General features: G+C 48.3%; 1 protein-coding gene across 4 annotated transcripts in view; it reads right to left on the bottom strand.

Moving 5' to 3' along the window:
• Positions 1 to 11,482: 11,482 nt before the first annotated feature.
• Positions 11,483 to 24,092, bottom strand: part of LOC139228817 (kazrin-like) — a 387,245-nt gene continuing 374,635 nt past the window's right edge. For 3 of the 4 annotated variants that reach the window (XM_070860217.1, XM_070860218.1, XM_070860219.1), the window contains 3 exons: positions 15,291 to 15,429; positions 14,974 to 15,065; positions 11,483 to 11,584 (listed from right to left, as the gene is read on the bottom strand). In XM_070860217.1, the coding sequence (XP_070716318.1) occupies positions 11,566 to 11,584; positions 14,974 to 15,065; positions 15,291 to 15,429 (250 nt within the window). In that variant the 3' untranslated portion in view covers positions 11,483 to 11,565. The remainder of the gene's footprint in view (positions 11,585 to 14,973; positions 15,066 to 15,290; positions 15,430 to 24,092) is intronic. The other variant, XM_070860221.1, reaches the window with a different exon arrangement.

Below are 24,092 nucleotides of genomic sequence, written 5' to 3'. Positions count from 1 at the left end.
CATAGACCCTCACAATTGACAGTGTCAAAAGCCTTTGTAGGTCGAAGAAGGCCATGTATAAGGGCTGGCACTGTTCCCTACATTTTTCCTGTAGCTGTTGCGGTGCAAAAATCATGGCCATTGTGCCCCGTAGGAGACGAAATCCGCACTGCGACTCTGGGAGGAGCTCCTTGGCCACGGAAAGAAGATGGTTGAGGAGGACTCTAGCGAAGACTTTCCCAGTAGTTGATAGCAGGGAGATTCCTCTGTAGTTGCTGCAGTCAGACTTGTCCCCTTTTTTAAAGATGGTCACGATTACTGCATCTCTGAGATCCCCCGGCATGCTCTCCTCCCTCCAGATGAGAGAGATGAGGTCGTGTATTCGCGCCAGTAGTGCTTCTCCGCCATACTTCAGTGCCTCAGCAGGAATTCCGTCCGCACTCGTAGCCTTGTTGGACTGTTCAGCCATCAAAGAACTCATTTCAGGAGTGGAAGCAAGTCTTCCTCCATTCCGAGGGACTGCCTATGATGATGATGGAAGGACTGTCCCAGGGTCCCGTTCTGAGACCACTTCTTTTCACTATGCACATCAATGATTTGAACATAGGGCTAGAAGGAGCAGTGCCCATATTTGCAGACAAGACTAAAATAGGAGGCATAGTAAATAATTCTGAGGACCAAAGGAAGTTGATAAAATGGCAGATTGGTCAAGAAGTGGAATTCAGCAACAAAATCTTGTATTTATATAGCTCCTTTAACATAGTCCCAAGGCGCTTCAATAACGTAATATCAGTAAATGTGAGGTGGTACATTTTGGTAAAAAAAACTAATAATTAAACTTTGAATGGGGGAAGGCTGGGTGATGTATAAGAGCGGAGGGATTTAGGGTTCCGATTCATAAAAAAATAAAAGCAGCGTCTCAGGAGGGTAAGCTAATGGAATACTGAGTTTTATGGCAAGAATATAAAAGTTGAGATGTAATGGTGAATGTATATAAAACCTTAGTAAGACCACAGTTGGACAACTGCATGCAGTTTTGGGCTTGGCACTATAGGATGTTACACCAATAGACAGCGTACAGCGCAGATTCATGAGAAAGCTGCCTGGGATGAGACAATACAAATATGAAGAAAAACTTGAGAATTTTGGGGCTGTTTTCATTAGAACAGAGGAGATTATTGGGGTGATTTGATGGAGATGTTTAAAATTATGAAAAGGTGGGCCAAAGTAGATTAAAACAGCCTCTTTCCAATGATTGAGGGGTCTAGAATGAGGGGGCATAGCTATAAAGTTAAATGTAAGCGAGCAGGAGAAACTTGTTTTAACCAGAGGTTGTGAGGCTGTGGAATTCACAACCAGAGCCACTGATTGAAACAGGCCGTGTCGACACGTAAGAAAAAAAGACTTACATTTATATAGCGCTTTTCACGACCACCGGACGTCTCAAAGCGCTTCACAGTCAATGAAGTACTTTTTTGAGTGTAGTCACTGTTGTAATGTGGGCAATGCGGCAGCCAATTTGTGCACAGCAAGCTCCCGCAAACAGCAATGTGATCATGGCCAGATAATCTGTTTTTGTTATGTTGATTGAGGGATATATATTGGCCCAGGACATCGGAGATAACTCCCCTGCTCTTCTTCAAATTAATACTATGGGATCTTTTATGTCCACCTGATAGATTAAATAGGTGGTTCACAGAAGGGGGAACACAGGGACATGGGTACATGCAGGCATATGGTATTAGGACAACTACTCCTGTGTAGAAAAAACAAAAACACGGACTGGTTGGGCCGATTGGCCTGTTTCATGTTGTAATTTCTTTGCAAATTCTATGAAAGCTGATCCTATCCTTACCTAACATCCAGTTTTCCAGGGTGGAGGGCGGGGGGGAAGGATGGCATTGAAGACGATAGGAGCACCCCTACTGAGACCAGGGATTAAACTTGAGGCCTTCCTGGGCTATAAGACTCAGTACCACACCCGGCATTTACCCCCCAGGCCATCAGCAAAGGTCAGGCACATTATTAAATATAAAACATGGCAACAAGAGGTGACTGAGAGCCAGGGATATATGTCCCTTAGAACAGTTAAGCTGGGGCAGTCACTTAGCATGTCTTCCCCCCCTCCCCTGTTGACTCATTGAGTATATATTTGCTTGCACTACACCAGTTGTTGAAAGTGGCTACTTACAAGCCTTTGACAAAATCTCCCATTATTAAACAGAGCTCCTGATAAATAATTGTTAAAGAATAACTTATGTCCCTTCCCTACTCCACTGATTACCAGATCTAATCTCACAGGAAAAGTAATTACTTTTAGAAAAGAAAGACTTGTATTTATATAGCGTCTTTCACAACCACCGGACCAAACCAGGCAAAATTGGACACCGAGGCAAAAAAAGAGATTTTAGGAGGGGTGAACAAAAACTTGGTCAAAGATCTGGGTTTGAAGGAAGGCCTTAAAAAAGGAAAGAGGTGAGGCAATGGGGTTTAGGAATGGAATTCCAGAGCATGGGATCTAGATGGCTGAAGACATGGCCACCAGTGGTTGAGCAATTATAATCAGGGATGCTCAAGAGGGCAGAATTAGAGGAGCGCAGATAACTCGCAGGGCTTGCGGGACTGGAGGAGGTTACAGAGATAGGGAGGGGTGAGGCCATGGTGGGATTTGAAAACAAGGATGAGAATTTTTAAATTGAGGAGTTGTTTAACCGGGAGCCAATATAGGTCAGTGAGGACAGGGGTGATGGGTGAACGGGACTTGTGCGAGTTAGGGCATAGGAAGCTGAGTTTTGGAAGACCTCAAGTTTACGTAGGGTAGAATGCGGGAGGCCGGCCAGGAGTGCGTTGGAATAGTCAAGTCTACAGATAGCAAAAGCATGGATGAGGGCTTCAGCAGCGGGTGAGCTGAGGAAAGTTCGGGGGGGTTGTAGGGCTGGTGGAGGACAAAAGGGAGAGATGAGACCATGAAAGGATTTAAACATGAGGATAAGAACTTCACATTTGAGGCATTGGGAAACCTGGAATCAAAGTAGTTCAGCAACATCAGGGTGAATGGTACTGGATGCAGTGTAGAGAGACAACAGAGTTTTGGATGGGCTGCTGAAGTTTAGAGAGCATGGAGGATGGGAGGTTGGCCAGCAAAGAATTAGAACAGTCAAATCTGGGGGTGACAAAGGCATGGATGAAGTTTTCATCAGCAGATGGGTTGAGGCGGATTGGAGGTGGGAGCTGTGACAGAGTTGGAAGTAGGCACTCTTTGTGCTGCAGAGGTTATGGGATCGGAAGCTCAGTTTGGGTCAAATAGGATAAGAACATAAGAAATAGGAACAGGAGTAGGCCATACAACTCCTCGAACCTGCTCCACCATTCAATAAGATCATGGCTGATCTGATCATGGATTCAGTTCCACTTCCCCGCCCGCTCCCCATAACCCCTTATCGTCGAGGTTGTGAACCCAATTTTGGCTGGGGAGGGGGGTACAATTGACAATGAGAGTACTGGGTTTGTAGTGAGGGCTACAGATTGTGGCTTCAGTTTTCCCAATGTTTAACATGAGGAAATTGGAGCTCATCCAAGACTGGATGTCTGGACAACGAGTCTGACAACACAGAGGTAGAGGAAGGGGTCAAGAAAGGTGGTGAAGTGTTCAAGCTGGGTGTTGTCAATGTACACGTGGAAGCTGGTCCCATATCTTCAGATGATGTCGCCAAGATAGCAGTATGTAGGTGAGAGAAGGAGCCCAAGGATAGAACCTTGCAGGGACTCCATAGATAAGAGTGGGGGCAGATGGGGAAGCCAATGTTGGAGATGCTCTGGCTACGACTGGATAGGTAAAAGTGGAACCAAGGGAGGGCAGTCCCACCAAGCTGGTTAACAGAGGAAAGGCATTGGAAGTGGATGGCCATGTCAAATGTTGCAGAAAGAACGTGGAGGCATAGTGCACAATGGCCACTGACACAGAGGATGTCATTTGCGACTCTGATTAGGACTGTTTCAGTGCTGTGGTAGGGGCGAAAACCTGACTGAAGAGATTTGAGCATGGAGTTGCAGGAAAGATGGACATGGATTTGAGGGGCGATAACACGTTCAAATACAGGGAAGTTGAAGATGAGGCAATATTTTGAATGGACAGAGGGGTTGAGGATGTTTTTTTGAGCGGAGATGTGATGATGGTAGTTTGGAAAGGGAGGGCACAGCATCTGAGGAAAAGAAAAAGAAATCTTCGCCTCATTAGTGCTGATTTAGTTGCAACATTTGTGGATAGGCACATTGTGCATGCACAGGGCTGAGGTACGCTTCACACTCGCCTGCTTCACATTCATGTTAAAAGTTGGAAAAATTGCCAATAATAATGAAAATCTACCTTTGCAATAACTTCATCAGATTGTCTTAGTCATGGTGGCCTTGGACTTCTTCATTCCAAGTCTCCTGTCAGTTCCACCCTCTCAGGCAGCTACAGACATGGATGGAGTACAATTCATGGATGGAGATTGGGCTGAACGAGGACCCAAGCGCTCATCATGCTCCAGCAACAAGGCCCACATTCATATGGTGCTGGGTCTTAACTTTGTAGTCATAGTCATTGAGGTGATGGGTTGGAGGTGACCAGCCTGAGGTGGTGGCTCATAGGTGATGGGTCAGTGTTAACGAGTTGTCATATTTTGTATGCTCATAAGTCTCTACAATTTCTTTTTCCTAAAAAAACAAAACTGTAAATAAAAAATTGCAAATCAGAATGACAAAAACATTAAAACCAACCAGCCTCACTCCCACACTGGTTGTTTCTGCACATCGCTCACCACAGGCAGGCAAGGGCCTCGTAGACATTCAAAAGGTAGGGATTGATGAGGTCATTCAGACTCCGATGTGATTTTAACCCTGGGCCTCCCCTTCCCCTAGCTTCCCCAGCTTCCCTGACCGCCATCGCCTCCTGACTTCCCTCCACCATTCCCCCCGCCCCCCATCCCACTTACCCGACTGTTGGTGACCCTTGCCTTAGGTCCCCAATGGTGGCCTCCTGCCTGCCAGCCAGGCAGTGATTCCAGCTGGGTTTGAATGGGAGGCTCGGCTCCAGGATGCAGTTGAGGCCCGAGAGTTACAATAGCCTGGGCCTTACGCTGGTGCGTCATGTGAGCTTGTCGCTGGCTCCACATCCATACTCCGCACTCACCTCCCAAGTTAAAATCGAGTCTAATGAGACTAGTACAATTCATTACCTTTGTATTTATATCTCTTTTATTTACATGAAGTACTGCACTTATATCAAAGTAATGAATGCACATTAGAATAGTTAGGTCAGAACGTTACATTTCAGCAATAGACCAGCACCATTGATTCCCTTTAATTGCTCCACCACTGTCACAAAGCCTCAGGAAATATAAGCTGATCAATATTCTCTTTATCTTTCCGCCATTTTCTCTCTTCTCCTGAGAGTGCTGACTCCTGCTGGGGCACGGTTGTTGGGGTACGGTTTCCATGGGCACCAGATGTCCTCCCACACCTCGCCCATGTGACCACTCTTCACTTGTGGGGTTAGGCAGTGAGTGTGGGTATGTTATTCAATCATACAATAGCAGTATGGCTGAGGCCAATCTTGTCCTTGGCCTACATCCCCACGCAAGCACTTTACAGCAGAGGTCAATGGATAGTGATTTGCCCCCCTATCTATCACAGGGGTGCTGAGGCCAATCGGAGCGGCTTCAGCTGAGATCCGCTAACTGAGTGCCAACCGGAGATGGATGCCAGGATCTCCCAGTCTGTATTGCTCAGTTGTCTTTATCAACAGGACCTCTGGGGGAAGGGACATCTTAATTTGTTTTTAATGTGAATTGTGATGCATATTAACGAAATATGTCATCACGGAAATAAAACCCTTCTGCACATTTGCACAGAGTCAGGGCCAAGCTCGTCCAGCTCCCTGATCAGGTGCATTACGGGTTAGATACTGAATTGTCTGCTCTGCCCCTGCCAAGCTCTCCAGGATTCGATCAAGCATGAGCCAGGAACAGACCAAAGCTCACCTACGCAGAGTGAGGGATTTGAGGTGCCGATGAGCTATTATCTAATTGCAGGTTTGAGGAGCTGAATGGCCGACTGCTTAGGATTGTTCTGGTTGCTGTGTATAGTGATTTTGTAAATGAGCTCATGAAGATGTCTGTGAAATCAGAAATACACTTTTAAATGGGTTAGCAATTTCTCTAGCTATACCTCAAGAGCAGGAAACCTTCAGGGCCATTTACAGTGACTCAGTAAAGCCAACTTCCTTTTTCATTATATGGGACAACTGGAATTTTACTAGCATTTTAGGAATGCCCCTGCACGGCCCTGTCCATTTATAATCACTGCCACTGCTTCACTGTGCCTGACAAAGTACAATTTTGTTTTTATTGCTTTGAGTTATGTTTTTTTTTAACCGGGGTTTTGAGGATTGCAATCTGTGGTTTTGTTCCTTTTTTTCCAATAAAACCCCCAGTGACCTTGGGAGCCAGCTTGAATGTATTTACAACACCAGTCACAGTGACCAAAGCAAATCTGTTCCCACAAACACAGCTTGAACTGGGTAAACCCTACTGCATCTCTTCGCATCCAGTACGCCACCTCACTGGCCCAGCACTGACAACGCAGGGAGTTACAGTGTCGCAGGACATCTCTGCCGTTCATGAAAACCCTCTCCATCTCTCCCAACTGCTCGTTCCGTCAAATCAACTGAGACTGCCTTCCACTTTACGTGGTTGGAACGCTGGCACGTTTGTTTTAATGACTGTGTACCCTCGGGTCTGCCTGTTGTCTGCCAACTCTACCAATAGGCCCCCGCCACACAGCACTGCCCCCCCAGTTATCAAAATCTACGACGAGGCCTTGGACAACGTGGACCATTTTCCATACCTCGGGAGCCTACTGTCAACAAGGGCAGACATCGACGGCGAGGTCCAACACCGCCTTCGGTGTGCCAGTGTAGCCTTCGAGCACTGATCACGTTCGATCAGCTCCGCTGGAAGGGCCACATCGCCCGCATACCTGACATGAGACTCCCAAAACAAGCGCTCTACTCGGAGCTCCAACACGGCAAGCGAGCCCCAGTCGGGCAGAGGAAACACTTCAAGGACACCCTGAAAGCCTCCTTGAAAAAATGTAACATCCCCACCGACACCTGGAATCCCTGGCCCAAGACTGCCCAAAGTGGAGGAAAAGCATCCGGGAAGGCGCTGAATACCGAGTCTCTTCGCCAAGAGCAAGCTGAAGCCAAGCGTCGACAGCGGAAGGAGCGCGCGGCAACCCAGGCCCCCCCCACCCACCTGTTTCTTCAACCACCGTCTGCACCCCCTGTGACAGAGACTGTAGGTTCCGCATTGGACTCTTCAGTCACCTGAGAACTAATTTCTAGTGTGGAAGCAAATCATCCTCGACTCCGAGGGACTGCCTATGATGATGATGATGTCTGGGCAGGCCCCGCACCTCATCAGCACAGCTCTGAGGAGATGAGTGGCATTGTGAATGCTAAATATTGGGTAGGAGAACACAATAAATAATAAAATACTAAAAATGCAGCCTTAAAAAAAGTTTTAAATAAGGCTGTGTAATCGTACGCAACAAGACAGATTGAAGTCAATCTCGGAATTGTCTGTTTTTGAGATAATATGGTCAGAAAGAAACAAAGCTTGAGACTGATCGGCTGCAGTTAACGGTTCCGTTGCTTAGCCTGGCTGTGCTGGTGGGGACCTGCTTTTGCTTGGGGGGTGGTGTTACTATCACCGAGAAAAGCCAATCATACCATTCTCTTCCCCCGGCTTCCCGGAAAACTTGACCCATCATTATTACAGGCAGTAGAGCCTGTGTCGGAGACTCAGCCCAACCCCTCAGAGATGTCCCCGTCCTGGTTTTGTCAACTCAACACATGCTTCCACATGGTTCACACCTGGGGTTGCCAACCCTCCAGGATTGTCCTGGAGTCTCCAGGAATTAAAGACTCCAGGACACTGCTCCGACCAAAAATAATGCCTTGGAATCTTTTACATCCACCTGAGAGAGACCAAAAATCAGAGGGGCATTTAACAATTTTTTTTTTGAACACCTTTGTTTTAGTTATAAAAATGATAGACATGGGAACAAAATCTGTTTGACTGACAGACCAATCATCCAATGGGGTAATGAAGAGTCTAATTGGCATTGGGAGGCGGGGATGGACAATGTTGGCTGACCAATGGCAGGAGTATGGGGCGGGGTGTTGGAGGTAGGTGGTCATGTGACAACACCTCCAGGTATATGTCCCACCAGAGTTGGCAACCCCAGTCACACTCAAGACACCATGAAGCGTGCGATTTTTTAAAAGATACAGGAATAGATCACTGCCGGCAATCTCCGTGAGAGAATCATTGAGTGTTTAGATGCCCCTTCATCTCTAAATTCTTTCCATGATAATTAGCAGCAATGCATTAGAGGAAAAACAGCAAAGTGTAAAAGGCAATACTGGAAACCTAGATTTCTGTCAAACATTCCAAATAATATAACAGGTAAAAATAATATAAAATCTTTGTTGAGTACGTTTAAAATTAAAAAAAGCACTGCCTTTTTCTATTCAACAAATATTCACAGAATACAAAATCAAATCAGTACAGTTAGTTTAACATTCTCCAATGGTTAAAAACAGTTCAGCTTTTGTCCTTGTTATAGAAGAGGGTAGTGTCAGACTGGCTGCGGCTCTCAAATATATCTGCCAAGCAGCTCCAACACTATTTGATTCTACAATCGAGGAGTGCGTCTATTTGGAGCAGTCTGTTAGTTTGTCAAACTGTATTAGTACTGATGACTTAACGGATACACAGATATAATCCGCCGCAGAATGGTTTTCTCTTTTTGCCGGGTCTCGCCCTACTTTTGCAGCCTGCTGGTCTCTGTGTCTCCTGATCAGCCAGGAGCCTCTCTGCAACTGGTTATCAATGCTGCTCTACAACTGCCTGGCAGCTACTTCAAATCCAACCAGCCGTGTCGGGCAACAGTTGCACTCCTAATTGGGATGACTCACTTCAGCTTGGCCCTCCGTCTCAACTGAAAACCAACGGCGCTCACCAAGAACCAGAGAAAGCGAGGTCAATGTGTCAGTCAGTCTTGTGATGCAAACTTATGCTGTGAAGTTGATTTGTGTTCTGAGCTGCAGGAGAGTCCAGCGACCCTCAAACCAAATAGCTACGATTCTCTAGCTAAACCAGGGACGAGGGACTTCGGTTACGTGGCGAGATCAGAGAAGCTGGGATTGTTATTCCTCGGAGCAGAGAAGGTTAAGATTTAATAGAGAGGTTCAAAATTATGAAGGAGAGCAGGTAACCAGAGGGCACAGATTTAAGAGATTTGACAAAAGAACCAGAAGGGAGATGAAGAGAATTTTTTTTTCAACACAGCAAGTTGTTCTGATCTGGAATGCACTGCCTGAAAGGAGGGATTCAATAGTAATGTTCAAAAGGGAATTGGATATATACTTGAAAAGGAAACAAATTGCAGGGCTATGGGGAAAGAACAGGGTAGTGGGATTAATTAGATAGTTTTTTCAAAGAGTCGCCACGGGCACAATGGCCGAATGGCCTCCTGTGTTTTACGATTCTATAAAATGTCAGCTACCATCAGTACACAAATGGTACTTTGATCTTTCCCTGGTTAGTGTGTACAGCTGTATAAGATTGTTCAAAAATACAACCTACACCACTGTTCTATCGGATGCAACTTACTTTGATGTTTAACAGCCTTAATCTTTTTAAGAACCTACTGCTTCCTTCAACCAGGAAAATGCAGCAGGCGTGTAGGGAATAAAGCATCCAGAACACACTGAAACAACACGAATATATTGTGGCTGTTTATCATTATGATCTCTTCAGCCATATTCTCCGAGGTCACACCTCTGAGCACTGACTGGGGGTCATTTTGATTTTGTGCGATGGTGTAAAAGGGGTGATAATTGAGTTGCCATGGGTACCGAGGGCAATAGCAGAACCCCAAAGGCTGCTGGGCGAGCTGAGCCGAGCCAACTCAGCACACACCAGAGATTGAACCTGGGATCTTCCTCCTCTGTATGGCTCAACGTGACACTGGTTTCTTCACCCTTTAGGACACTGGAGGAGCCTCGGCTTGTCAAATTCAGCTCAAGGCCTCAAATTTGAACTGTCCAAGGCAATAGCCCAACATGTCCCACTTTTCAGCAGACTGGGTCCCAATAATGTTTGTGTCTCAATATTTGACAAACGATGACCATTCCCATTACAGGTTGGCAGTATCCTGGCTAGGTTCAACTTGCTGAACGTGGGTGAGTTTTGCCAGTCAGTGCCATGTCCACTATTTCCTCTGTATCTCCCTGCACCCTACCCTCCCCCCTCCCACCCTGGATGTGCAAGGTTCTCTAGTGACAGTCATTCTCAACTAAGGTTTTGGTTGGCTCCTTGCAAATAGCAGGAGGAGCAACTTGAAACTGGCCTTTCCCAGCCCAACTGTGAGCCACCGCACTGCAGGCAATGACAGCCACCTCCTTAACCTGTAGCGTGGCCTCCCAGGCCAGTCAGTTCTGGAGCGAGCCCCAGGCTGGTTTGCAGTCGCACCCTCTGTTTGCCAATGGAGTGGGACACTTCCTGTAACCGACATCATTGCAGAGGCCCAGCAAGGAGAAGGACCCCACTTGAGGGTTTCCATAACATTTGACATTTAAAAAACAAAATGGGAGAAATATCTGGCAGGAGTAAAATTCTTTTATATAAAAGAGGAAATGCATTGAAGTAAAAGTCCCCCAGACTTTCCTTCCCCTTTAAACAGTCTGATTGTTTTTTTTGCAGGTGGTGATTGGTGTAACGGCGAGCTCGGAGCTGCTGCTGGTGGTACAGTACCCCAGCATTTGTGGAGTATCATGCCTGCCCCCTGGATCCAGCAGCCCCCTATTAATGGGTGAATGGCAGGTTTAACCCCGATATATAACCCTATCTTTTATCGAACACAATTAGGAGCACGGTTAGCTCGCCTCCATTTAAACAAGAAGATACATTTGTGGGACAGAAACGTCACATTAGAGTAAGCGCGATATTGCACTTCCGGTTCCCTCCAGGTTCAGCTACATCAAAATCCATTCGCGATGAAGACCTTCAACGGTGGAAAGCTGGTTTCAGAATGGAAGCAAAACTCCTCGTCCTGAGGGGCAGCAACCCAACGGTAACACGGGCTCGACCGGCTTAGTAAGAGGCAGCTTTCCACCAGGGAGTCAGCAGCTCACCAGCTTTCCCCTGGCAACAAGGCCATGCACAGCCAACTGGAGACAATAGCCACCCAGCCCGCCACATAAAAAAATAATCTCCATCCACTTGGCCGGAAAGTCCTCAATTTTCCTTCCGTTCTGAATGGCCAGTTTGTTTTTGAAAGGTTTTTAGTTTTTTTGATCGTTAACTCCCTCCAGCAGTCCCCAGTGCCCAGCTCTGCCTTACACATTGGTAACCTCTATCCCAGGGAAGGTCTGGAGAGAGCTGTGTGCTGGTCTGGACACGTCATCCGCGGAGCCTTCCCGCGGACGGGAGGAGTACCCCTCATGGAAGCCGAGATCGTTTCCACCAAATGCCTTCATTGATTCCATTGGTCCCTGGGTACATGAAAAGAAAAAACAGGATTTGTATTTTATGTAGCCCCTCAGCACGTCGCTCAGAAATGCCCGTCAGCTCCTGGGGCACCGTGAGTTTGATGCGCAGAAACGGTTGCCATGGCGCCAAACACGGCACCATCTTGTATATAGCAAAGCCCCACAAACAGCACTGAGATCACCATTAGACAACACCTTTCAGTGGTGGTTGAGGGAGGAATATGAAGACCAGGAGAAATCCCGACTAAAGCTTATGGAAAGGGGAATTGGGCAGGGTGTACACCAGCCTGCCGATCCACAACTGTTAGTAAACTGCTCGCGCCAAAAGTGAAAATAACCCTCAGAGATTGCCGGAGAAGCCTCACATTTATTTCTTCCACTTATCAACGAAATATAGTAACTATTGTTATTTTGCAGGGCATTGGTGGAAATGCTGAATCACCGCTGACGTCTGTTCTATCTCTGTATCTCTAACTCTATCTGCCTACCTGTCTCTATTTACCCAGTTTGCCTTGCATCTATCAGTCTGTTGCTTATCTATCACGCTGCCTGTCTGTCTATCACTCCAGCCATATATCTCACAGTTCTGGGTCTGTGAGAATGTATGATTGTTAAAGAGCGTCCAGTGGTGGTGATCAGGCCCTGCTGACCATGTGGTATTATTGGTGACTCGGTTAGCATGGACCCCCGAATCACATCAGGAGAATTAGTTCTAGAAAAAAACCACAATGCACATCATTCTCCACTCCCCCCAACTGTGCCCCTCACCCGACTATGTCCCCCATGACTGTGCCCCACTTCCCCCCCAACTGTGCCCCACTCCCCTCCCCGACTGTGCCCCACTCGACTGTGCCCCCCCAACTGTGCCCCACTCCCCTCCCCTGACTGTACCCACCTCCCCTACTGTGCCCCACTTCCCCCCCGACTGTGCTCCCTTCCCCTCCCCGACTGTGCCCCACTCGACTGTGCCCCCCCAACTGTGCCCCACTCCCCCCCCGACTGTGCCCCACTCCCCCCCGACTGTGCCCCACTTTCTCCTCAACTGTGCCCCCCACGACTGTGCCCCCCCTCCCCCCGACTCTACCGCACCCTCCCCCCCCTCCCCCAGCCTGGTTGAGCTCTTGTCTGACTGTCCCGCTCACTCCTGGACCTCGGCTCCTCAGCCTACCTCGGAGGGATGGGATGGGGGAGGAAGGGGGTGGGAGGGGGTTGCAGCCTAACAGGTGGACGGAGCTGAATTCGAAGCCGAGGTACTGCAGCTGGACAGTGACTGTGAAGCTCGGGGGCGGGGGCACAGTGGGGAGGAGCTCATTCTTTCAGGAGAAGAGGGAGGGAATAAAACTAGAAAGAAAATGTGAGACGATTGAATTTGCCCTTAAATAAAAATGTGTCACTATAATTAATAGTTCAACATGTTTCTTCGAGAATTTGACAAACGCGAGGATGACTGAATGATATTTGCTCTGCTGTTGAAAATAATCCAGCTCATATTTCTTTGGCCAACCAAGCAAGTGTTGGTTCCTCGCTGCTGAAACAGAAATATTCAGGCATAACAGAGAAGAGAAAACAGGTCAATGTTTCCCACTCGCATTTCCCCATTGTTCCTCTGCCGGAGGTGCTGACTCGCGTTGTGACAACTTTTTACGGGCACTGGGCACCCACACCGAGGGGTCCCATTCTTCATGTGGGTGGGGGATGTCACAATGAAGCCCAGTTATGTTCCCACCCATTGTCCGCACGCGATTTCCAACAGTTGCCGTTTTCAGAATGGAACTCAAAAACTCTGCATTGCGTTGACGAAATCATCAGCGCAATGATCACATGCTGGGGTCATGCTGACTGTGGCCGATAGTGTTAAATGGGCAAGTTCGGATCACTCGCCCAGTTATACATCTCTCCTGGGCAGCTGGGAACCCCCCTTGAGTCCAGTACAGCTTCCCATCAGTCTCCAGCGGCCAGAGATGAGATAGATACAGAAACAGCAGGCACTCAGAGAAAGGAGCTGGTATTTTGGAATAAATGCTTGAGATATGGTACAGACAGCCTTCTGAGCTTCGCTGTTAAAATAGACCACAACCAATTACATCCTCCACCCCTCCCTCCATTCCAGCCATCGACCCCTCGGACTTCTAGATTTCCCTCAGCATCTTCAAGGTATGAAGGTTGAGAAATCCTGTGGGTGATAAATCCCAAATGTTAATGGAATGGAAATGAATTTTAAAGGTGGCCGCCCAGTGGTAAATATAACGAGTGGTCTGGTGTGAGTGGTCTGTGGTTCATTGACTGATCTGTGCCGAGTTAGTCAATCTCAGCCTGGGTAGTGATGGGGTGCTACAGGTAGCCTTAGTTGAGATCGGAAGAGGAAAATATCAGGATTCCCTGCTGCTGGCTACTAAACAGTGATCTCTGCCTGAACGTCAGATGTCAGATAAGGACAGAAGCCCCAAATCTGCTCAGCGGACACCTACCGTAAGTCCAGCAGAAAGGCTAGAAATTCTGCTGCAACCTGGTCTCGACTTTGCACTGGGGTTTCCCATGGCCCTTGGTTTGAAGCAAAGCCTCCACCCACCCAACACAAGGCCACTGATGCGGAGGGTGCAGGGCCGAGCTTTGGGATTCTCCGCTCTGCAAGTTCCCAATCCCTTGGCCTTATTGGGAACGGCGTCTGTTTAGTGGCTGGTTTGCCAGATAAGGTGAGGCACACAGGCCTCCAGAACGCCCGCCTGGAGGGAGGTGCTTGGGCCACCCAGAGTTCGAGGTGGAATGGAAAAATAAATGTAAGCATGTTCTGTGACACACAGGGCAACAACCAATACTTTCCTGCGAGGGTGGGGGTATCCGGTAACATTTCCAACGTTATTGGGTTCCCTGGCAAGGGGGCGCCACAGATGCACCCTCCCCTTACTAAAGCCAAGTGCCCGTTTCTACAGGCTCCTCCCCATGACCTCATGAACAACAACAACAACCTGCATTTATATAGCGCCTTTAACGTATTAAAATGTTCCAAAAGCAGCGTTATCAAGACAAAATTTGACACTGAGCCACATATTAGGACAGGTGCCCAAAAGTTTGGTCAAAGAGGTAGGTTGTAAGGAATGTCTTAAAGGAGGACAGAGAGGTACAGGGGCGGAGAGGTTTAGGGAGGGAATTCGATAGTTTAGGGCCGAGGCAGCTGAAGGCACGGCCGCCAATGGTGGGGCAATGGAAATCGGGGATTCGCAAGAGGCCAGAATTGGAGCAGCGCAGAGATTGTAACTTCAGTGGGGTGAGAGCTGGAGTTCTGCAGCAGGCATGATCCCAACATAACTGCCAGGATCGCACCCCTCCACGGATTTTCAGGACAGGATCAGGCTCTGATGACCCCAATAATCAAATACCCTGGCACTACTCACTGTTTAGGCTCACAAATGAAGAATGGCCTCTTCGGTGAGGTACCAGTGGGTGCCCGACACCAGTGGAACTCTACCCCAGTCTGAATCAGTGCCTTCAGGAGAAGGGGGAAAATTGGTGGTAAAAAGTTAGTGCATGAGAAATTAAGTGACAACATTCTGCCACTTCATCTAAACTTTATTTGTTTACATCTAATGTCCTCTATGAGTGAAAAATAAATTGCAATGTAATCTATTGTGAAATTCTGAGGTATATTTGGTGATTTTCAACCTCAGGTTGAATAAGGCTGCTGGTCCAACTCTAGCCTCACTGTACTCACCCTTCCTGTTTTGTATTTTCTGCTGGTTTCATCTTCTGCGTATCCTAGAACATTCTCACCAGTGTGATTATGTCCCAGTGAGCCCTGCTGTACATAATATAGCTGCCCCAATCTCTCACTTTCCTGTATCAATCCATGCCTGCAAATGAGAAACAGGTCATTTTAATGGAGCTCACACCATAACTGAGTTATTTCATGAACACACAGGCCTCACGCCAAAGCACAGGCCTCATAACACAGCACAGGCCCAATCACCAGTGGAGGCCTCACACCACGGAGCAGGCCCATCAGCATCATAGGCCTGAAACCAGAGCACAGGCCCATCAGCAACACAGGCCTCACGCCAGAACATCCCTCAGAAACATCTCCCACACCCGCGACCTCCACTACTTAGAAAGACAAGGGCAGCAGGCGCATGGGAACACCATCACCTCAAAGTTCCACTCTGAGTCACACACCATCCTGTCTTGGACATCTACCGCCGTTTCTACATCGTCGCTGGGTCAAAATCCTGCAACTCCCTACCTAATAGCACTGTGGGAGCACCCTCACCACAAGGACTGCAGCGGTTCAAGAAGAAGGCCCATGTCCACCTTGTCAAGGGCAACTAGGGATGGACAATAAATGCTGACCTTGCCAGCAATGGTTATATCCTATGAATTAAAACAAATTCTCAAAGTGCTCCACATACAACGAAGTAATTTGCAATGATTGTTGTTACATAGACTAACTTGGCAGCCATTTTGCACTCACACAAACAGTAAATGAGATGAATGACCAGTGAATCTGTTTTTGGTGGTATTAAAAGGGTGAAATAAAAGTTTTAAAATCTGATTAACATCTTCCCGGTATGCAAACAGATCTCCTGTGGCATTGCTCGTGGTATTGTATAAGGACGGGACACAGGAGCATTACATCATGTTATGCACAATGTATTATTCTCATGCTAAGGGGGAACTGTGTGCTATAAATAAGCACATCCTGCAGTGAACTGGAGGTGGATTGCTATTCGGGACTTCCTGAGGTCAATTATAGCATATTTTATGTTATTGGGAAGTTACTCCAAAACCAGCAGGAAATGACTTGTTATCTTTCTCGTTTTGTTTGTGTTCACCAAGGTGCTGAGGATTGAGACACTTCCCACTCCAGGCACCCAGCACCATCCCCGTGCACTCCAAAGTCAGATACAGTACAGCTAGATGCTCCCTTTAAGGCTTCCCTTTCTCCTACCCAACACCATGCCTCAGCCCCAAGCTCAGAAGAGCATCCCTCTACTGCATCAGTGTATCATCTTTCCCACTCCTCTCATCATCATCCTTACGCCAGTCTGAATGCTATTGCCAATTCGTGCCAAATTAGAACAGTTTTGTACGGTGGCCCCATGTCCAATAGATACTGGATTGAGACTGCCCGATTCATTTCATATAGGATCCTAACAACAACTTGCATTTATATAGCACCTTTAACGTAGTGTCCCAAGGCGCTTCACAGGAGCATAATCAGACAATATTTGACACCCAGCTGAAGAAAGAGATATTAGGACAGGTGACCAAAAATTTGGTCAAAGAAGTAGGTTTTAAGAAGCAACTTAAAGGAGGAGAGGGAGGTAGAGAGGCAGAGAGGTTTAGGGAGGAAATTGCAGAGCTTAGGGTCTAGGCGGCTGAAGACACGGCCGCTAATGGTGGAGCAAAGGAATTTGGGGCTGTGCAAGAGGCCAGAATTGAAGGAGTGCGGAGATCTCGGAGGGCTGTAGTTTTGGAAAAGGTTACAGAGATGGGGGGCACGAGGCCATGGAGGGATTTGAAAACAAGGATGAAAATGTAAAAATCGAGGCTTTGGCAGTTTGGAAGCCAATGTAGGTCTGCGAGCACAGGGGCGATGGGTCAGCGAACACAGGGGTGATGGGTCAGCGAGCACAGGGGTGATGGGTCAGCGAGCACAGGGGTGATGAGTTTATGGGACTTGGTGAGAGTTAGGATACAAGCAGCAGAGTTTTGGATGAGCTCAAGTTTACGGAGGGTGGTAGGTGGGAGGCCGGCCGAGAGAGCATTGGAATAGCTGAGTTAGAGGTAACAAAGGCATGGATGAGGATTCCAGCAGCAGATGAACTGAGGCAAGGGTGGAGACGGGTGATACTACGGAGGTGGAGGTGGGCAGTCTTGGTGATGGACAGGATATAGGAATGGAAAGCTTAGCTCAGGGTCAAAAAGGACACTGAGGTTGCAAATGTTCTGGTTCAGCCTCAGATAGTGGCCAGGGAGAGGGATGGAGTCATTGGCTTTGGAACAGAGTGACAAAATGTGACATCTGAGTTAGAAGGACATGTCTCAAAACTTTCATAAGAACATAGAACATAAAAAATAGAAGCAGGAGTAGGCCATAAGGCCCCTCGAGCCTGTTCTGCCATTCAATAAGATCATGACTGATCTTTGACCTCAACTCCACTTTCCCCCCCTACCCGATCCCCATATCCCATGATTCCCTTAGAGTCCAAACATCTACTGATCTCAACCTTGAATATACTCAACGACTGAGCATCCACAGCCCTTTGGGGCAGAGAATTCCAAAGATTCACAACTCTCTGAGTGAAGAAATTTCTCCTCGTCTCAGTCCTAAACGGCTGATCCCTTATCCTGAGACTGTGACCCCTGGTTCTAGACTCTCCAGCCAAGGGAAACAGCCTCTCAGCTTCTACCCTGTCAATCCCCCTCAGAATCTTATGGGCGAGAAATTTTCACCTCAGCACCACTCCTTAGCACCATTAAATGCCGCTAAACATTGGCCCTTGCTCTTTCTCCGGTGGCGGCCACCGTTTCGGTGCTTACCTTTACGCTGCTGATAACTGGCAGCGCCAGGCTGGAAAAAATGGCAGTGTGGTGAAGTGAATCGGCATGCAACGCCAACTTAACATCACCAACGTGAACTTCGACCCTAGCACTGAATTTAGCGCTGGGTCCTAGGGTATGGCCGACAATGACAATGTCAGCACCACTTAAAGGGACACACACAGCTTTCAGATAAGTTTGTGTTTAAGCTTTTGGAGGGTTTTTTTTGATTTTATTGAATTAGTGGCTTTCCGAAATAGATGTTAAAAGTTTTTTAAGTGCATTGGGAGAGCTGCTCGATGCTTGCAAGGGCTCGGATGGTAAATGAAGGCCTTTGAGAAGACAGAAAATGCTGCAAATACTCAGCAGGGGAGCCAACATCTGTGGAGAGAAAAACTGAGTTTACGTCTCAGGTCGAGATGCTGCCTCACCAGCTGAGTATTTCCAGCATTTTATGCTGTCATCGCAGAGGGAAGGGGAAAAACAGAAGAGGAGAAAGCTGAAGTGGAGGAAGCAGAAGAAGAGGAAGGAGACGGAAGGGTGCATCCCAGACATCCCCTTTATGGCCGGGATATCCGGGATAGAATCATCCGCATGCAGTCCCAATGACCACAACCCCAATTCACATTTCAGCATTAGTCACACACCTTAACTTCCATGTGTTATTGACAATCACAACATCCTCTTGGCCACGATGCTGAAATAAAAGCAAACAATCCAATCCACCTATACACATCTATCCATCCAATGTGACTGCAAGAAATCAACGTATCACCTGTATGCATTCTCTTAGTGACTGTCTTGTATGTGCCCTTGCCTATCCTACTGATGTCACACAGTGCTACCCCAGTAGCTGCAGCATGGCTGGTGGAAGGCTGCTGACTTTCAGTGGGGGACACTGCAAATGGCCTTGCTGGTTGACCTTGAGGAGCTGGTGGCTGGGAGTGTCAAATTAATCTTCTTCTTGTTCTTCTTATCTCTCCTCTCCCTCTTGGTTGTTGGTACGTGAGAGATTGGGGTGGGGGTCATGCATTGAGCAATGTGTGAGGCAAGTGATGCAGTTTGTAGGAGATGGCATTTGAATATGCATTCACTGACATTCACCAGTGGTCGAAGGCCCTGAGGCTTCTTTGGGCACTGGGGCCAGGTGGTGGGGGGGGGTGACACTGCTTGGTGATGTGGTCCCACATCGTTCTTTCTGGAGGTCCTACTGGCCCCTGTGGGTAGAGGACCTTGTCATGTATTCAACTGTCATTGTAACCCATGTATAAACTGACCTAAGTTATACACCGTGAGTACATTGACCACTAGGTGGTGAACTTGTGGGAGACACTCCTAACCTGGACTTTCAGGTATAAAAGGGGAAGCTTCACCCACCTTCATCACTTCAGTGCTGGAATACAGATTATTGGCACAGAGTGTCCTTCTCTCAAGTATGGGCCTCGTGTGCATTTGTACTGTATAGTAAGGACATATCATTGGCGACGAGAAACTGGGATTTAAACCACGCGAGCATGGCCACTAGCAGCACAGATGAGAGGTACTGTGTTGGTGATGATTGGGACGATTTTATTGAGAGACTGCAGCAAAGCTTCACTACTAAGGAATGGTTGGGACAGGATTCGGCCGACAAAGGCAGGGCTCATCTCCTGACGGTTTGTGGATCCAGGACGTACTCCCTGATGAAGGACCTTCTAGTGCCAGAGAAGCCGGCGGACAAGACTTTTGAAGAGCTCAGTAAGTTGATCAGGGAACACTTTAAACCGGCGAGCAGCATGCACATGGCGAGATACCGGTTTTACACGCACCGGCGGCGAGAAGGGCAAAGCGTTCCAGACTTCGTAGCAGATCTCCGGCGACTGGCGAGTCTATGTAAGTTCCCAGATGCATGCAGAGCGGAGATGCTGCGAGACTTTTTTATTGAGGGCATCGGGCACGCTGGGGTTTTCAGAAAACTGATTGAGACCAAAGACTTCACCCTGGAAACGGCGGCTTTGATGGCCCAGACATTTATCTCAGGGGAGGAAGAGACCAGAATGATGTTTGACAAAAATCTTGGTTTAAATGCAGCAAATGGACAGGGAGTCAACATTGTTAACGTGGGACACAGTTCTCCAGGCAGACAGGGGCAATCGGACATGCTCGAGCATGTAGTCGAACCCAAAGGGAGAATTCAACAGAGACAATGGCTAGCTGAACGGCGATTCATGCCATTGCAAAGGACAATGCGGTCAGTAATGGGGCCACCAATACCTGTCAATGGTGCGCTTAAGGACAGCTACAGAGGCAGTCAGAGACGATCGACTAGTAATAGACCTTTTGTTTCCAACAACGGCTCATGTTGGAGTTGTGGAGGTAAACACCCAGCCAGAGCTTGCAGGTATCAGCAATATACCTGCAGAAACTGCAATGTCAGCGGTCACTTGGGGCGTATGTGCAGGAAGCCTGCAGCCAGGTTGATGTACAAGGAGGACGGGCCCGATGTAAGCCCTACGAGGCCAAATGGACACTGGGGGAAATCACTGGAAGCTGAAGTTCAGCGAGTTCATGTGGAACACATATACAGTTCATACACCAGGACACCACCGATAATGATGAAAGTGCTCCTCGATGGCATCCCAGTATCAATGGAATTAGACACCGGGGCCAGCCAGTCCCTGATGAGCATCAAACAGTTCGACAAATTGTGGGCGTCCAAGGCCAGGAGGCCAAAATTATTGCCGATTGACGCACAGCTATTGACAAATACAATAGTCGTGACCCACAAAGATTCAGAGAACAGGTTGCCACTCTGGATTGCCCCGGGGGACGGTCCCGCACTACTGGGGAGGAGTTGGCTTGCTGTCATGAACTGGAAATGGGGCGATATCAATGCAATTTCCTCTGTGGAGCGAGTATCATGCTCACAGGTCCTGGACAAACTTGACTCATTATTTCAACCCGGCATTGGCACTTTCATGGGGACCAAGGTCGTGATTCACATAAACCCGGACGCCAGGCCAGTACACCACAAGGCCAGAGCGGTGCCATACGTGATGCGGGAAAAGATAGAAGGCGAATTGGATTGCCTGCTGAGGGAAGGCATCATCTCGCCAGTCGAATTCAGTGACTGGGCGAGCCCGATTGTGCCGGTGCTCAAGGCGGATGGGTCGGTCAGGATATGTGGTGATTACAAGGCCACCATCAATCGGGTGTCTCGCCAAGACCAGTACTCGCTACCGAGAGCGGAGGACCCCTTTGCGACACTATCCGGTGGCAAACTTTTTTCAAAATTGGACCTGACCTCAGCTGACATGACCCAGGAGCTGGCGAGTGAGTCGAAGAAGCTGACCACTATCACGACACACAAGAGGTTGTTTGAGTACAATAGATGTCCGTTCGGGATTTGCTCAGCCGCCACAATCTTTCAACGAAATATGGAAAGCCTCCTCAAGTCGATTCCAAGGACGGTGGTTTTTCAAGACGACATCCTCATCACGGGTTGCGATACTGAAGAACACCTCCACAACCTGGAGGAGGTGCTACGCCGACTGGACCGGGTAGGGCTGCGACTGAAAAAGGCAAAGTGCGTCTTCCTAGCTCCAGAGATAGAATTCCTGGGGATGAGGGTAGCAGCAGACGAGATCAGACCTACTGCGTCCAAAACGGAAGCAATCCAGAGAGCACCCAGACCCTGTAACACGACAGAGCTGCGTTCGTTCCTGGGGCTCCTGAACTACTTTGGTAACTTTCTTCCCAAATTGAGCATGCTGTTAGAGCCGCTACACGTGCTCCTACGCAAAGGTCATGATTGGGTCTGGGGGGACAGCCAGGAAAGGGCTTTTGATATAGCACGCAATTTGTTATGCTCCAACAATCTGTTAACGCTCTCTGACCCATGTAAGAAACTTGTTTTAACGTGCGATGCGTCGTCCTATGGGATCGGGTGTGTGTTGCAGCATGTTAATGCCAAGGGTCAGTTACAGCCAGTAGCTTATGCCTCCAGAAGTCTGTCCCAGGCAGAAAGGGGCTACGGGATGGTAGAAAAGGAAGCGTTTGCATGTGTATATGCTGTAAAAAAATGCACCAGTACCTGTCTGGCAGGAAATTTGAGCTGGAGACAGATCACAAACCTCTAACGTCCCTTTTGGCTGACAACAAGGCCATAAATGCAAATGCGCGGCCCGCATACAGAGGTGGGCACTCACGTTAGCCGCCTATGACAATACAATTCGGCACAGACCGGGCACTGAAAACTGCGCCGATGCACTCAGCAGGCTCCCACTAGTCACCACCGAGGGGGCAACCGAGCATGCTGCTGAGATGGTCATGACTGTTGAAGCTTCCGAAATCAAAGGTTCACCCGTGACAGCCCATCAGATCAAAGTCTGGACAAAAAGAGACCCGCTACTGTCTATAGTCAAGAAATGTGTCCTGAATGGGGACTGGGCAGCCACGTACGGCGCATGCCCTGAGGAATTTAAACCATTTCACAGGTGTAAGGATAAACTCTCGATTCAGGCCGATTGTCTCCTATGGGGAAACCGAGTAGTCATGCCCCAGATGGGCAGAGAGGTGTTCATCAGAGAACTCCACAATGAGCACCCGGGCATTTTCATGATGAAGGCAATTGCCAGGTCACAAGTTTGGTGGCCAGGGATAGATGCAGACCTGGAACTTTGTGTTCGCAAGTGCAACACCTGTGCCCAGCTGGGCAATGCGCCCAGGGAAACCCCCCCCTTAGCCCCTGGTCCTGGCCCGCCAAGCCATGGTCACGCATCCATGTGGACTCCGCAGGTCCTTTCATGGGAAAAATGTTTTTGGTTGTAGTAGACGCCTACTCCAAATGGATCGAGTGTGACATTCTCAATTCAAGCACATCCACTGCCACGGTAGAAAGTCTATGGGCAATGTTCGCTGCCCATGGTCTACCGGACGTCTTGGTCAGTGATAATGGCCCGTGCTTTACAAGCATTGAATTCCAGGACTTCATGGCAGGAAATGGAATCAACCATGTCAGAACGGCACCGTTCAAGCCGGCCTCAAACGGCCAGGTGGAACAAGCAGTGCAGATAATCAAACAGGGGATGCTCAGAATCCAAGGGGATCCCAACCACAGTCACTCACAGAGGTTCCACCCGCAGAGCTGCTAGAAAAGGACGCTCAAAACCAGGTTATCCCTTATACACCCCACCATGAAAGAAATTGTTGAGAGCAGGCACCAGTCACAATGTGACTACCATGACAGGAATGCAAGGGCGCGATGTATTGATGTCAATGACCCTGTCTTTGTCCTCAACTATGCTGCAGGGCCCAAATGGCTCACAGGCACTGTGATTGCCAAAGAGGGGAATAGGATTCTGGTAGTTAAACTTACCAATGGACAAATCTGCCGCAAACACATGGATCAAACAAAAAGGAGGTTCAGCAACCCCATAGAAGAAGCAGAGGAAGAACAAGATGTAGAGTTCACTCCACCACAGGTGACCGAACACCGGAACCAAGTGGAGGAGAGCCCAGTCACTATGGGCAGTCCGGACAGGCCTGAGGCACCGCAAAGAGCAGACACTCAGGCTAGCGTCCAACAACCGGAGCCCCAACTCAGGCGCTCTACAAGGGAGCGTAAACCACCAGAGAGACTTAACCTGTGATCCCAATTAGACTTTGGGGGGAGGTGATGTCATGTATTCACTGTCATTGTAACCCATATATAAACTGACCTAAGTTGTACACCGTGAGTACATTGACCATTAGGTGGTGAACTTGTGGGAGACACTCCTAACCTGGACTTTCAGAAATAAAAGGGGAAGCTCCACCCACCTTCATCACTTCAGTGCTGGAATAAAGGTTACTGGTCACAGAGTGACCTTCTCTCAAGTATGGGCCTCGTGTGCATTTGTACTGTATAGTAAGGACATACCAGATCTGTCTTGCAGTGTTGACCCCTGCACAAAGATGGAGTGCTGCGTGCGAGCCCTGTGTGCTCCTGCCCTGGCTT

The sequence above is a fragment of the Pristiophorus japonicus genome, chromosome 18 (genome assembly GCF_044704955.1).
Source record: "Pristiophorus japonicus isolate sPriJap1 chromosome 18, sPriJap1.hap1, whole genome shotgun sequence".
NCBI classification, from domain to species: Eukaryota; Metazoa; Chordata; class Chondrichthyes; family Pristiophoridae; genus Pristiophorus; species Pristiophorus japonicus.
The sequence above is the reverse complement of the archived record's forward strand: the minus strand, read 5'-3'. Positions and strand labels throughout refer to the sequence as shown.